Source organism: Lactuca saligna, chromosome 2, assembly GCF_052625555.1.
Source record: "Lactuca saligna cultivar CGN05327 chromosome 2, ASM5262555v1, whole genome shotgun sequence".
Classification (NCBI taxonomy): Eukaryota; Viridiplantae; Streptophyta; class Magnoliopsida; order Asterales; family Asteraceae; genus Lactuca; species Lactuca saligna.
In genome coordinates this window covers 168,292,712-168,308,695 of record NC_136418.1, presented here as the reverse complement: position 1 = coordinate 168,308,695, position 15,984 = coordinate 168,292,712, and the positions used below count along the sequence as shown (strand labels likewise).

The window sequence follows — 15,984 nt, the reverse complement described above, 5'->3', positions numbered from 1 at the left end:
AGGTTGCTAGTTGCAAGTTTTTCAAATAATAACACTTTTTGAACAATCCCCAAATAAGTTGTAACACTTGTACATTTGGGTTTAGTCAATTAAATAGAATTAGTTATAAAAATAACATTTGATAGAAGGTTATTAATGACAAATAACATTAACCAAAGTTATAATATATGTGACAAGGGTTCCGAACATAAAGAACACTGAAATCCGACTTCATATAAAGAAGTTATGCTTCTTTGAAGTTACGCAATCAAAACGGCACGACTATGCGTATAGTAAAAAAAAATGATAACTTGTTTTTTAGTCTAAGAGGTCAAAACGAAAGTTATAGTATTCGTTAAACCAAGAACGTGCATATAGAAAACGTCCAAATTTAACTTCGTTAGAGAAGTTTATGATTTTTTAAAGTTTCAGCGCAGCAGTATACGGCTCAGAAACTGAAGTAGAGATCGGTTGATTGTTAGGAAAACAATCTAAATAAGAGTTGAATATCTCGTCCATATGGTTTTGTCGAAATAAAGACAGACGAGAACGAATATCATAATAAAGTTATGAACTTTTAACGGACTTTAACAGCCTAAGTCTGTTAAACATATAGCTTTAAAATCAAAGTCAAAATTAGCTGGCGAAGTCCAAATGAATGTTTTAGATCTCGCCGATAGCTACATGTGGATATAAAAAACGTTGAAAACGGAGTTTGTATGATAAAAATATGATTTTCTGAAGTTTTCCAAGAGGCATCACATACAGGTGGGATGCACAGTGCGCACCTTCTAGAAGGTGGGGCATGGACCACCATATTTGTGACACGTGGCAGAAAAATGGGAGGAGCAACGTCTCAGGTGTACACGGCACATAATTGTGCTATAAATTGACTTCTTCTGCTCATTTACTTCCTCACTCCCCATCCTCCGCTCTACCGAAATTCTCTTGATTTTACCCTATTTCCCTTAGTTTCTGACCTACGGCGAAGCCCTGCGACACCCATGAGTACTAATCTGAGTAGTAGCCTTCGACTAGGAAATCCCTAGTCAATATTATGTCCACTTAAATTCTAGAACCTCTGTAAGTTAAGCTACACTTAGTTCATGTTAAGTGTAACTTTTAATTATATTCATAGTCGTTATTATGAATCTATAATTAAGGTTCATCAGTAATTCAAATCATTATATTGATTGATCTACTTAAAAGAGTGATGTTGTAACGCCCGGGTTTCAGGGCTAAGCATTTTTGTCAATGTAATAGTCTAGGTCAACTCTTGTAACTCTTTTTGAAGTAATAAAGATGAAATATTTGAGTATTATGTGAATTATGTGTGTTTATGTGTTTATTATTTAATTATAAATGTATAATTAATAAAGAATAAAAATAAGGGTCAAAATTAAAGTGTGAGATAATCCTGATATCTCTACATAAAGTTTTAGAATATGTCTCAATGTTTCCGTGCATATAAGGAACGCCGAAATCCTAGTTATAACGAAGAAGTTATGACCCGTCAAAGTTTCGCGATAGAACCGGTACGATACCGGGAAGCGTGAATAGTGAATTTACGATAGAGAGAGATTTAGCCTTAGTGATCTAAACAAAAGTCGTAGAATATGTTAAACTAAGAGCATCGATAAAAAGAACGCCAAAATCTGACTTCGTATGAAGAAGTTATGAGATTTTAAACAGACCAATCCTGTCCCGACCTGTTAAAAATATAACTTTAAAAATAAAGTCAAAATTAGCCGACGGAGTCTAAACGAAAGTTGTAGAGTACGCCTCCACCTACGCGTGGATATAAAGAACGTCAAAAACGGAGTTCGTATGAACGAGTTACAAATTATAATAGCATATTTACTTATTAAAATAAAGTATAAATCATGTATACGTACACATATATATACATATGTATATATCATTAGAAAGGTATCGACGATGTGGTCATTATAAGACTAATATTGAGTTCTTTCGATATTAGTTTAGTACAAATATCATTAAATCCATTTAAAATAGTATTATAGAGGGGTGTTTAGTTGTTTATATAACTAAAAGGTCATTAAGTAATTATGGAGGGTAGTTTTTGAAAATTCAATTAGTATAAATAAGAGCCTTGGGCTCTCATATTTCTTGCAGCATTCTTTTGATTCAAGAGTCTTTCTCTCCTTATCCCCCGAGCATTTCGGTCCCTCGTGATTCGACTTCTCTTTCTGTAGTTTAGTATAGTAAGGTGAGCGCTGAAGCGTTGCACGAATCTTTCTTAGAAAGATTCAGCGATGAAGTTCTGCCCCTGCAGAGCCCGACTCCTAGCTAAAACCCCCTTGTAAGTAAGTTAGGCTTACCTTATTTTAATATATCTTATATTTAAAATTAGTATTGTTATTATGAACTTATAATAAATACTTGGGCTATTATTATGGGTTATATAAGTATTTTTTTTTACGCTTATATAATAATAATAATAGCTAGACTATTAATTAGTCTCGGCGAATAATAGACTAAACTCTAGTGGTGATAATACTAGGTTTCGTCGAAGAAAATTCTATTTAAGAAGCGAAGCGTTGTCTGAGTTCGGAATCACCACCTTTTCAAGTGAGTGCATAGTTACTTTCAACTTACACATAGATATGAAGTATTTTATATAAATTACGTGCTATGTGTGCATATTATCTGAATACTTGTTATCTATGCTAGATGAACGTTGTTATACATGTTTTCAATTATTTAAACTGTATATGTATTTTATATCTACGAAAATGTTGGGGTAAAACATGGATAGATGTAATAGGTGATGTGTGATAAAATGATGAGAGGCCTCGATGTCGTTGTTGTTGATCTAGTCATCTAGCGGAGTAAAGATGACGACCACGGACTCTTCTAGACAGTCCAGTGGAACGCTAGTAGGCTCGCAACCTGTAGGTGTTGTGAACGATGTGTTCACCGGTGTACTCCATCCCCCACATGGTTGCCTTTAGGACATTTATTACAGAGGAATCCCCTTAGTAGTAGTGTCCGTCCCGATGATGATCCTTAGGCTAGGTCCCTTATGATAGGTGTTTAGGGACGTAAAGTGAGGATAACGGGAACGGGTAATCGGGTTATTGTTGATTGATGAAATTAATAAACTTATTTATTGTGGGTTGAAAACCCTATGTGCTCACCAGGCTCCCAAGCCTGACCCACTCAGTTTTATGTATTACAGGTAGTGGCGCATGAGCATAGGTGTGATGTTTTGGACGAGGGATTACGGATATAGGCCTGTAGATATGAAATAATGTAGTAAGGCTTATATTGTACTGTTTATACTTTTGATCTGTACGAGCATGACATCCCGAGTCTTTTAATGAAATACATTTCTATGGAAATGCTTTTGATAAATCTTTATCATATTATTGTTTTGGGAAAAATTCCGCAACCCTTTTATTAAAAGATAACTCTGATTTTGAAATAAAGTATAAACAAAACCGGTCTTTTCTGACCGTGATTTTGGGGATGTCACATCACAATAATAATGTGTGTCACCTCCCCGATGTCCTCCTCTGCTTCCACCTCGTCCACACCCCCTAGCGTCCCCTGGAAGAGTTATCATCATAACCATGACTTTTTTGTGGTGACTTCGAGTCATCACCTCTTTGCTTTGACCTTTCAAGCCATTCTTCATGTGTGAGTAGGAGTCGTTGCTCCTCATTATCTTCATGTCCCTTGACTCATTGTTCATGAGTCTTTAATCTTCCGATGACTTCTTCGACGGTCATCGTTTCCAAATCTCCAAATTGTTCAATCGTTGAAGCAATTTGTAGAAACTTTGTTGGGACAGCTCTGAGTAACTTCTTGACGACATACGCTTCTTCAACCTTGTCACCTAAGGCCCGTATGTTGCTCACCACATTGTTCACCTTCACGGAAAACTCATCTACCGTTTCCGTCTCCTTCATTTTCAACACTTCAAACTCAGCCTTCAATGTCTGCACTTCTGTAGTCCTAATTCTATCCGCACCTAGGTACATCGTCTTGAGGGTTTCCCAAGCATCTTTTGCTGTTTCCTTCTCTGTGATGGACAACAACATGTCTTCCGGTATCCCCTGGTAGATAGAAGCGAGCGCTATCTTGTCCTTCCGGGCTTCAACAACTTCTCGAGGATTCTTGGGGTCGACAGCATCCCACACACCTTGGGCTTGCATAAAAACTTTCATCTTAATTGCCCATGTTGTGTAATTGGTTTTGGACAGCAACAGATATTGAAGTGTAATCAGACCATCTTTATTGGTTTTGTCACTCATCTCTTTCTTACGGGGTTGATATTTCGGCATTCACCAGGTTATGCTTTGATACCAAGTGTTGGGTTCAACCCCCTGCATACACAACTCAAAAACAAGAGAGACTAGTGCAGCTCTTCTGCTGCGTAATGTAACTGGGAAGGGAGAAAAAGAAGATACAAGAATTTATAACCATAACCTCTTTATTATTTGAGAAAACCTTCAATAAATACACACACTGAAAGATACGACTCCTACCTAGTTAAATAGCTAAACTGACCAACAAAATAGGAAAAGATAACAACCCATTCCTGGGTTTATGCCACCTGCACCCACGTTTCTTTGACTCTATCCTAAAAGAAAACAATAAATGACTAAACTACCCTTATACATTCGGATTACTCCAACATTTGTTGGGTTAATCCGTTAGTTCAACGGGTCATGGGTCGGATCTAGTTCATGATCCAGGAGTGTTTGATTGAGTCATGCTGAAATAAAGGGATTATACCCATGTTTTAGAAGGTGCACAACAGAAAAGGTCAAGTTTGACCAAGTTTACAGGAGATAACGAGATGTGCATGTGCATGTTTAGTATAAATAGGTGTCTTATTTCTTTTGTTCATTACCTCTATTTTTCATTGAATGTAGAAGCTTTCTTCCAGCAAGTTTACTTTCTAATACATCCGCGAGTAGTGTGTGTTGTGTGTGTGTTTATCAAGGGCCTGTGCCGAAAATTGGTATCAGAGCTTAGGGCTCGTGAAGAGGTACAAGGCCGTTTTGAGAGTCGACTTTAGAAGGGAAGGGGCCTTCGTGTAGCACCCGGTTCCTGGTACGTAAAATTTATCTTAGTGTTTTTCATTTTTAGCCTTGGACTCGGTGAGTTGTAGGTCCAACTCGCCGAGTAGGGACGGGGTCCGGAACACGTTTAAGTTGGCGACTCGGCGAGTCCATATTCTGTACTCGGCGAGTCCCCGTTGTCTGATGAAACCCTAAATTTCAAGGGTTTGCACCCTATTTAAGCCTTCTTATCCGCCCCCAAGCTCGCCACCTTCACCCTCAGAGCTCCCTATATCGTCCAACCCTTTTTCCTTGTGAGATTGAAGCATTTTGGTGTGTTTTCTTGAAGATTTAGAAAGGGAAGGAGAGTAGATCAAGAAGAGAAGAAGGAGGCCAGGCATATTGGTGTTATCTCAGTGATTTCCTTGAGGTATAACCCAATTTCCCTCTGTTTTCATGCTTATTGTCCCTTGTAGCTCCATGAAAGTCTTTCTTGAGCCTTTACCCAAGCTTGTTTGTGTATTAGAGTGGATGATAAGTTGTTTAGCCTCTAGATCTAGGCATGCTTGAGCTCCAGGAGCTTGGATCAACTGCCTTTATGGAATCATAGTGCATAAAAGCCCTAGATCTACTCTTTTGGTGCATTTTGAGCCCTAAAACCCTCATGGGTGTTTATTTACACGTAAAGTTGGAAACTTTACGTGTAAACCAGGCCCTAGAAACCCAGATCTATGAATGGAATGGGTTAGATTCAAGCAGAATCGCGTGTATAGTATTTGCATGTGGCAGACTCGATGAGTCGTTCATCTGACTCGGCGAGTCGAGTCGCGAGTCCCCAAGTTTCCCCCTTTTCGTGTTTGTGGGTTGGAGTAGTGAGTCACAGGGTGTGACTCAGTGGGTTGGAAGCCAGACTCACTCATGTAGTAACTCGGCGAGTCAATGCCATGAATCGGCGAGTTCAAGGCAATGTTCTTACCTCAAGAACGGACTCGGCGAGTTGTTCATACAACTCGGCGAGTCTAAGCATAGAGTGTTCTTTAGATGAAGACGAACTCGACGAGTTGTTCATACAACTCGGCGAGTAGAATGAAGAACGATTGGTCATCAGCTTAGAAGGAAAACTCATCGAGTCAATGCCAAACTCGACGACTAGAGACAGGATAGTGGTCAGACAAAGGGATAGGGACTCGGCGAGTTGACAAGCCAACTCGACGAGTCAGGTCAACTGGAAGTTGACTTTGACTTTGACTCATGGTTTGATTAAGGGTAAATGGTCAGTTTACCTTGAGGTCGATTAGCAGTATTTGACTAAGTGGTTGGTGGGAATTGCATCCGGAGGATTTCCGGAGTAGCAGCAGCAGCAGACAGACCGTTCCCACAAAGATCAACAGCTATGAGGTGAGTTACCTTCCAGTAGCTGTGGGTCTAAGGCCACAATGCCGACCCACCAGTAGGATATGTATGATTAGATGATTATCTCTGTGATATTCATCTAGGGTTGCTACTACCTGTGTTATGTTAATGTGTTAGTATGATATGATGCTATGTGCTAGTGGCAGTAGGGGGAGATAGTCTCCCAGAATACTGGTCGATAGGGCCGAATGGGCGATCATGCCCAGCCATGCTAGATAGACTATGTGATATATGTGTTATGTGGTAGTAGTAGGGGTGAAATAGTCCCCAGTATCCGGTCGAGAGGACCGAAGGGGAGGCCAGCTCCCAGATGTGCTAGTCAGTATCCGGTCGAGAGGACCGAAGGGGAGGCCCACTCCCAGATAGACTAGTCTGTATCCGGTCGAGAGGACTGAAGGGGTAGGTCAGGCACCCAGATATGCCTGACAATATATGTATGTTATTGATTGTATGGTATGTGGTATGTTGGGGGAACTCACTAAGCTTCGTGCTTACAGTTTTCAGTTTTGGTTTCAGGTACCTCTTCTTCGAAGGGGAAAGAGCTGGCGCGGTAGCGGCCCATCACACACATGCTCCGTATTCCGCACCATGAGATCTTCCTGGGGATTTGTTCTCTGACATTATTATGTTTTATGAAAATGTTTTTCCAAACATGCGATAGCTTTATAAAATGTTATGATCGGTAAACGTTTTATTTCGAATGTTTTGCTAAGTATATGTTTTCAAAAATGAAATTTTTGGCTCGTATTTTTGGGACGTTACACTTCGGGTTCATGGTTGCCATTATAGAAAAATTCGGGTGTTTGGCAATGGCTTCTTGGAGGTTCTAGTTGATACAGATGACAGAACATGTTGTGTGCAGCAGGTGGCTGCGGTTTATTATGGTGATTTTTTGGTGGAAACAATGCGATGTTGGTGAAGTAAGTCGCAGAGGATGGTTGTGGTTCTCAGTATAGCATGGAATGGGTGTTAATAGAGATGTAGGTGATCGTGTTGCTCATGATTTTCTCTAGTGCAGAATCTAGTGGCGGTGTTCTTGGTTGTTTTAACAGTGATTCAGTGCTCATGTTGCATTAATGGCTCAGTGGTGGTCGTGAAGACATGTGTTGATAGATGTAGCTCCGGCTGTAGAGGTTCGATCTCGGAGATGGCAGCAGATGGCTGTTGAGGATGCTTTCATAGTAGAGGCGCGAATAAAGTCAAGACCGCAAAGATGCAGTCTCCATCCTTGATCAGAAATTTACCAAATTAAAGAGAGCCTAACCAGAAGCAGAAAAGAGAAGCGGAAAGAAATCAGAACATGTGGGTTTTGATTTGGCTTGCTCACAACAGGTAAAAGAAAACAGAAAAAACAGGAGCTTTGTTTTCTTGACTGGTGGAAGAGGACTCTCGACAGGAACGGGTTAGATCGGAAAAGGTTGGGACTATCACAAACAAGACAAGGTGATGAATCCGGCGGTAGGTTGTGGGTATGTCACCGGAAAATGGAGAAAGTTACCGAAGATGCGTGAGAAAACAAATCGAAAAGATCCGTCAAAGCAGGTGGCTTTGGGTTTATTTCGTTTTGCAAGTGAAAGAAGACGGGAAAAGCGGGTTGCTTTGTTTTCTTGATCGGTGGAAGAAATCTCTCGTTTCACAAAAGTGTTAGGTGAAAACGGATTTTGTGGGGGGACAAACAACAGTCGAGTATGGAGGACTTTGGACGTGACCGAGGTGAAGGTCGGGTGTCTGGGAAAAGTCGGGATCGGATGAAGAATTTGGACCTGACCGAGGTGGAAGTCAGGTGTCCGGGAAAGGTCTTGAATCGAGATGAAAAGAGGGTGATTAAAGACTGCTGTGAACAAATGGTGTGAACAACCAATTAAGGGGGTGATTGTTGGGTTAATCGGTTGGTTCAACGGGTCATGGGTCGGATCTAGTTCATGATCCAATAGTGTTTTATTGAGTCATGCTGAAATAAATGGATTATACCCATGTTTTAGAAGGTGCACAACAGAAAAGGTCAAGTTTGACCAAGTTTACAGGAGATAACGAGATATGCATGTGCATGTTTAGTATAAATAGGTGTCTTATTTCTTTTGTTCAGTACCTCTATTTTTCATTGAATGTAGAAGCTTTCTTCCAGCAAGTTTACTTTCTAATACATCCGTGAGTAGTGTGTGTTGTGTGTGTTTTTATCAAGGGCCTGTGCCGACATTTTAATCTTTATAATACATAATGACCTTTATTTTTTAAATTTATTTATTATTTTATATTATTACAATTTTAAAACAAAAATATGGTCCACCTATAATGGTGATTTTATATGGTGTCCCATAGTGATACCAACAACTAACAACTAATGTTGATAAAAATCAATCCAAACCCAACCTTGAACCCAATCCAAAATTAATGGATTGTGTTGAGATTTTTAACATATTTAAGTTAAACTGGTTAATTTGTCTAACACATTTAGTTAAATGAGTTGGGTTGAGTAAATAATATTAACATATTTTCAACCCGACAATATATTTAACTTTATATAATATTTAATATAATAATTATTTAAATATTATTTCATATTAACTAAGTGTTGATTTATAAATTATTCATGTTTTTAAAAAATGCAATGGGTTAACCTATTTATTTAATATATTGGGTTGGAAAATATATAAAAATGTGACAACCTATTTATTTAAAATGTTGGGTTGTATTGGAAATATCAATTTATTTAAACAAATATATTGGATTGGGTTGAACTGATCTTCAACCCAATTAATAAATAGATTGAACCTGAATCCAACCCACCCAACTCAAATCGATTCATTGCTAGCTATACGGCAACTCCTAACTTTTTTATTCTATTATGATGCCAGTACTTAAATTTCTTTCATCATCCTTACTACCCACAAACGTACTATTTCATTGTCTCCCTCCCGCCCCTCTCTTTATGGTCTCTAAATGCTCTCCAATGACACATGACACACATCTCATTAAACTCTCCGATGCTCTTAATTTATTTACGTTCATATTGGATTTTTGTATGAGCCGTGACCACTAACAATTCTCTCGGTATTCCATCGGATATTAGGTCTCCTACATCTAATCTAACACTTGATATTTATGATTCCTTCTACAATAAACATTAGTTTCTGTTGATTTTTTAACTCTACACCTTATGACATGTAACTTTATTATAATCTCATTTATAACAAAAGCAAAAGCAATACCCTTAGCACATTATTTAACAACAACAAGACACAACAATCCAAATGCACATATCATCATCAATCAAAATAATCCGGATCCTTAGGCTTGGGTACCGAGGTCCGAATACAATCATGAGTTTCAGATCCCATTCTTTTATTCCTCCTTTGTTCACTACCAACACCATTCTCATAATTATAATTCTGTTTCACCTTCAACATTCCAACCCACTTTCTCCTTCTATACCGTTTCCAAGCCGACTGAATAAAACAAGCCGCCCACGTCCTCCACTGGTGCGAATGAACCCTAAACGTATGCCTCAGCTTCTTATTATGCATCTTCCGAAACCGCTTCGCGACAAATTTCAAATCCTTAGAGGAAAGCGCGTACGCTTCAACCTCAGCTACTGACGTGACTGTACGCGTGGACAACGGAAGCGTCTTCGTTGTCCGCGGGTCCAACGCCCACGTCAGCAACTCCTCACCGCAAAAATCCCCCGGCCCAATCCGGCACTCATTCCAAAAACCCGCCCGCCCGCCATCCGTAGTATACGAATCTAGATTCCCATGCATGATGAATAGCATTTCGTTTGTGGGGTCGCCTTCGCGTAACAAACAAGTGCCAGGTGTGCATGTGACAGGTGTCAACCGTTCGCAGATTGCATCCACCGTGCGCTCATCCATTTGGTCAAAGAGTGGGACGCGTCTGACTAATTCGATACAGATGTATTGTTTGATGTCTCGTTTGATTTCTAATGGAAGTTCGTCTAGAATCGCTTCTTCATCGACTTTCCCGTGTTTAATCCATTTGTGAAGATCGTGTTTTCGGATACGCTCACGCATTGCGTGTGGTAATTGTCTGTGGTTCATCCATAACTCTGTGTCCATTTGTTGGATTCTGTATTCTTCTAATCTTTCGGTTCTTGATTCAAGATATGTCTCCATGGTGCCGATAACCATGGCGAGAAGTAGTAATCCTGTGAGGGATATGAGTATGCAAAAGTGTGTTTCTGCCAGAAATGTACTTGCCTGGACTTCTTCAGCTCGAGAGCTGAAGAACAAACATGAGAGAGAAAGTTAAAGTTTTTAGATATGTTAATTGAGAAAAATTAGGGTTTCGTATTTTGTAATTGGGAATTACCTTAGTGCTCGGAGGCCCCACCAGAGACAATAAGAGTATTTTGTGAAGAAATCTAGGGATGCAACTCCGTAATTTACAGCATCAAAGATCATTCCGTATTCGTATGACTCTGTGTCGCGTCCACATATATTTGAGATGTTGCTTGATTGATACCATGATGCTCGACCTGGATCATCAAGGTAACGACAGTTGAAAAACTTCTCCCCGCATCCTGGTTCTTCAAGATCACACACCTCTTTCCAGCATATTCCTTGTCTTTCGATTGATAGAAGGTAATAGCAAGCTCCGAACACCTTCAAAATGTTAGAAGATTTTCGTCAAACACTTGGTGTGCATGGTGTTATTGTTTGGTTCTGAAGAAAAGGAGAAGAGATATACATGAGCTGCTAACATGAAGAGGATGATATTGTAAACAGCTCCAGCGATTGTCGATTCAGCGACGACGCCGGTTACTTGTTGTATATGAGATGAAAGTTTGAATACAAGATAGAGTCTGATAAAGAATTGGAACATGATGAAGTATAGTACGCTTGTCTTCGTGCTTAGCATTTCAGAATTATCAAAAATCGGGAGCCATGTCAGGATCTGAAACAGTTTTTAGTTAATTCCGATAAACGTGAAGTGAAAAGGTAATGTGATGATGGAAGAACGACAAGTGTTACCTGTGGAATAGGAAGAGATGCCAGGAAATCAAGAGTGAAATCTCTCTTGAGATACCTCTGAGAGATTTTGGAAGGGTCGAGAACAAGCTCTCCTCTTCCAAGTAGACGAGTTGAAGGTGCATCGTAAGCTGTTCTGAATCGAACGTAAATCTGAATCAAGTAGAAAACGTCGACAATCGATCGAATGATTGTGAGAGTTAATTTCAGAGAAGTATCTTCGCCCATGCACATCTCGTCGTCGTTCACTTCAGGCAAGTAGAAGAACAGAGGATCAATAGCGATCGAAATTAGGGCTGCAACTAAGAAATATCTGTTCCATTGCTTCACATGGTCTCCTCGAGGATCAAATATACGTCCTTCGATTTTTTTGTAGTCCTCTGAGAACACTCTGGTAAGTCTTCCACTTATAACACGCCGGTTTGTCGTCGCCGGTGGAGATTGTTCAATCTCAAATCTGTGAAATTGAACAACGATCAATCACATTAACAAATAAACATTAAACAAACAGACATTCACAAACCTTGAAAGTTTTGTTGACTCGTTTTCCATTTTGCTCCGGGCGACTGATCGATTCTGCTAACTAAACTTTATCTGCGACGTTAACTATATTTTCACATGAATAAATGAAACTCCTACTTGATCATTCATAGCTTAATTTCATGATTAAGCAGCACTTAGATGTAAAGGAAGCATAAATTACATCGTTGAGATTTCTAAAAGACGAGTGTCAGCATTTTATACACGACCATTTTGGAAGATCGTGAGCTTATGAAGATCCATAACGTTGTCTTCTAATTGCATTTATTATTTGTAAACCTCCTGCAAATCTTTATTCTTTTCTTTATCGTTTTCCTTTTTCTAAGATTTGAAGTACTTAACAATTATTTATGTTTTGGCGCCATTATATAACATAAAATTCTTAAAAACAAGTTACAAAATACAAATAGAAGCAAATAGATTGAACAAAACACCACAAACAAAATTCAATATCCCTACTCCATCTCCATATCCATTGATGACAAAATCGAAAAACTTTCTAAAAACATACTCTCAAACATCAAAATTCATGAAAGAAATTGCAACAAGATTAGATTAGAACTGAGGTCTCTGTTTAGCTTCAGCAACAGTCACTCGGATATTTCTACCATCAACACTCTGCAGAAGAAAATCAAAACAAGATTCAGAACAAACAAAATTTTAACCAAAATCAAAGATTATGAAAAAACAATACTTACAGCACCATCCAATGATTCAATAGCACTATTAACCTCATCAGCAGAACCAAAAGTCACAAAACCAAAACCCTTTGATCTTCCACTATCCCTATCATAAACAACCCTAGCTTCCATAACATTTCCTTGTTCTTGAAACAAAGTTTCAAGAGCCAAATTGTCCACACTCCATGCAAGATTTCCAACATAAACTTTATTTGTGTTGTCCAGATTTCTCCCTCCACCATACCCACCACCACCACCACCACCACGGCCACCATCACGGCCTCCATCTCTTGACCCTCTGAAAGGAGACTCGTCTCTACTTGGTGGTGGCCCTGAGTTTACCCTAAGTTGTCTCCCCTCAAGTTCCTGAAATTTCAGTACATTCTTACTATGACTACATGAAAAAACAGGTTACAAATTGTCTAAATTCATGGAAGAATGTGAATCGATGGAACTTACATAACCATTGAACTGTCGAGTAGCTGCCTCAACTTCTTTAACGGAGGACATGGTCACAAACCCGAAACCCCTGCTTCTTCCGGTGATTTTGTCATATACAACCTATATACATTAATCAGATTTAGAGAAAAAAAAAAAAAAAAAACGAACAGATCTGAAGTTTAGAATTAGGTTTAAAGGAGTAGATTATACCTCAACCATTTCAACATTCCCAGCTCGTTGAAACAGTCCAGCAAGAGCTGCACTATCAACATTCCACGGCAAGTTTCCGACATAAACTTTAAGGTCGGGGGAATAATTCGTCCGCTGGTCTTCATCTCCGTCGCTTGATAAATCCTCATCCAAACCGTAGGGTGAAGCAACAGCTAAATTTCGGACGAATTTGGACGATGGAGTGGCTTCAAAGAGCTTAATCGAAGAAGGTATGGAGAAAAGCTTGGGAAAAGGATTAATGGAGGAAGGAAAGTTGCAGAGAGCAGAAGGAGAACTGGTTTTAGAGATTGAGGATAAGGTTGTTAACGAGAGAAGTTGAAAGGAAAGCGTAGAGGAAGCCATTGTTAAGGTTTAACGGAGGTTTTAGTAAATTCGAAGGGGATAAGGAGGAGGAGAAGGAGATAAGAGATATTTTCAGTAGCAAGGTGACGATTTATATAGGTTAGTTTGGTTCCGGGTGTATGTGTATGGGTTGACCCGACCCGAGAATATCTTATCTCAATATCTCATCAATCTATGATTGGCTATTTGGTTTGCCAATTGACTCAATTCACGAGCATCATCACGCAATGCAAACAGTTCTAGATTCTGGACATGATCTTCAACCTCCTGTAATACATTCCTCTGAGTTTCAGACATTTTTTCAGCTTCACAATCATCTTTCAATCGAGATAAACACGAATAAACATCGACGTTTTTACCAAAATTTTTCCGTTTCATCTCTTTAACCAAATTCAACCCATCGTCTATTCTGTTAACTGTAACATACCCTTTAATCATGGTGACATAGGTAACCAAATCCGGCTCGATGTTTCTTCCAGTCATCTCTACAACAAGCTTCTGTATATCCTCCATTTTTCCAACCACAGTGTACCCATTAATCATCGTGTTATAAGTAATCAAGTTAGGTTCAACATTTCGTGCCTTCATCTCCTCCAAAAGCTTCTCTGAATCCTCCATTTTCCTAACTTTAGCATACCCGTTGATCACTGAATTATAAGTAACCAATGTGGGCTCCATCTCTCGTTCCTTCATCTCCATTAAGAGCTTCTCTACCTCTTCCATTTTCTTCGCCTGAATATATCCATTAATCATCGTGTTATAAACAGCAATATCAGGCAAATGATTTTGACTTTTCATATCTTCGAAGAAACGATTTGCAGTCTCCATTCTTGATGAACGACAGAAACCCGAAATCATGAGTGTGTAAGTGTGTTTAGATGGAACTACACCTTCAGACAACATTTTATCGAAAAACTTCTCAGCCATGGTGTACTTCTTTTCACTTATGATCACCTCTAACATAGAATTATACGACTTGATCGTCCTGGGCACACCCAATTCTTCCATTTTCGAGAATATTTTCACACAATTCTTTACGATGTCCCATTTTCGATTAACTTTTGAGTAACCATTAATTAGAAGAACAAACAGATCTTCATCATAATCAATGCCCTTTTTAGACATGCCCAGCAGAATCCGCTTAGCGTCCTCAAGCCTTCGATCTATACACAAAATTTCAATCATTTTGTAATGTGTTTCTCTGTCGTGCTTAAACCCAGATCCCTTCACCCACTGGAAAAATTCCAAAGCACGATTAGGGTACCGATTCAGCACACTGGAAACGAGATTATGATCAAACAGGGGAACTAGATTCCGAACCGAGGACTGTAAACGGGTCGACCATTCGTCATCTTCCATCATTATGCAAATTGCATCCCTAACCTTGTCTAGGTTGGGATTGTGCTCACCTGGGATTCGTAATTTTCCATTTTCGATTGCCCCGGCTTGTGATCCAGAGGTTGCAATGTACGTTTTCGGGTTTGGGGTTTCTTCATATGGGGGTTTATCTGCAGCAGATGAATAGAAACGATGGAGGGGTTTAGAGATTCTATGGAAGTAGTATTTTAGGAGTTGTGGTTTTGACAGAGAGATATAGAGAGAAGCCATTTTCGGTGATTTTGCTCAAGATGGTGGGACTGGGAAGGTTTAGGGTTTTTGTACAGAGTTCCAACTCATGTAACGAGTTGACTCAACCACGAGAGTGTTGACTCCCTTCCGTGGTATTTTTCCTCCCTTTTCTTTAAAGGAAATTATGAGGTAAAAACTAGTTTTTTTTGTTTTAAGGGATAATGACTTAAAATTAGTGTAAATTATTGAAATCGTCTATGTGGTTTTTTGTCAAAATTGCATGTTTGGTTCTTAATTTTTTTTCACTTGAATTGTCCTTGTGGTTTAATTTTGTGCATTTTTCGTCCTTATGGTTTGATTTTGTTGCATTTTTCGTCCGTTAGGGACCAAACATGTAATTTTGATCAAACCACAGGGAGGATTTCAATAATTTACTCTTAAAATTATAATCAACTTTTAATTTTGTTCATATTTAGTCATTAATTTTTTTTCGTTATTTGTTTGTCACTGAACTATTGAAACTGTTCGCATTTTATCCTTATAACCGGTTGTTACCGATCATAAAGATAAAATGTGAACAATTTCAATAGTGAAGTGCCAAATAGATAATGAAAAAAAGATTAGTGACTAAATATGAACAAAGTCGAAAGTTCATTTCTTTAATAAAAAGTTCAATGACTAAATGTGAACAAACTTTCTCTTGTATTATGTTTTAGCAAATTATTTATTTTTGTTAAATTCTAAAAATATTTGTTGATGAAGAAATCTATG

The 15,984-nt window shown here is 38.8% G+C and overlaps 3 protein-coding genes across 3 annotated transcripts; all 3 read right to left on the bottom strand.

The window, feature by feature from the left end:
* Positions 1-9,663: 9,663 nt before the first annotated feature.
* On the bottom strand, positions 9,664-12,259 carry LOC145032669 (protein CNGC15b-like). The gene is made up of 5 exons (XM_078981565.1): positions 11,934-12,259; positions 11,414-11,867; positions 11,130-11,336; positions 10,752-11,044; positions 9,664-10,661 (listed from the first exon to the last, which is right to left on the bottom strand). Exons 1-5 carry the CDS (start codon positions 11,960-11,962, stop codon positions 9,692-9,694), a joined length of 1,953 nt encoding a protein of 650 aa, XP_078837691.1. The 5' UTR covers positions 11,963-12,259; the 3' UTR covers positions 9,664-9,691.
* An 89-nt stretch (positions 12,260-12,348) lies between these two features.
* LOC145032674 (RNA-binding (RRM/RBD/RNP motifs) family protein) lies at positions 12,349-13,738 on the bottom strand. Its single transcript, XM_078981569.1, has 4 exons — positions 13,282-13,738; positions 13,090-13,191; positions 12,649-12,996; positions 12,349-12,568 (listed from the first exon to the last, which is right to left on the bottom strand). Exons 1-4 carry the CDS (start codon positions 13,642-13,644, stop codon positions 12,506-12,508), a joined length of 876 nt encoding a protein of 291 aa, XP_078837695.1. The 5' UTR covers positions 13,645-13,738; the 3' UTR covers positions 12,349-12,505.
* Positions 13,739-13,800: 62 nt separating this feature from the next.
* On the bottom strand, positions 13,801-15,370 carry LOC145032671 (uncharacterized). The gene has a single exon (XM_078981567.1). The coding sequence runs from the start codon at positions 15,250-15,252 to the stop codon at positions 13,801-13,803; it is 1,452 nt and encodes a 483-aa protein (XP_078837693.1). The 5' UTR covers positions 15,253-15,370.
* Between the last annotated feature and the right edge of the window lie 614 nt (positions 15,371-15,984).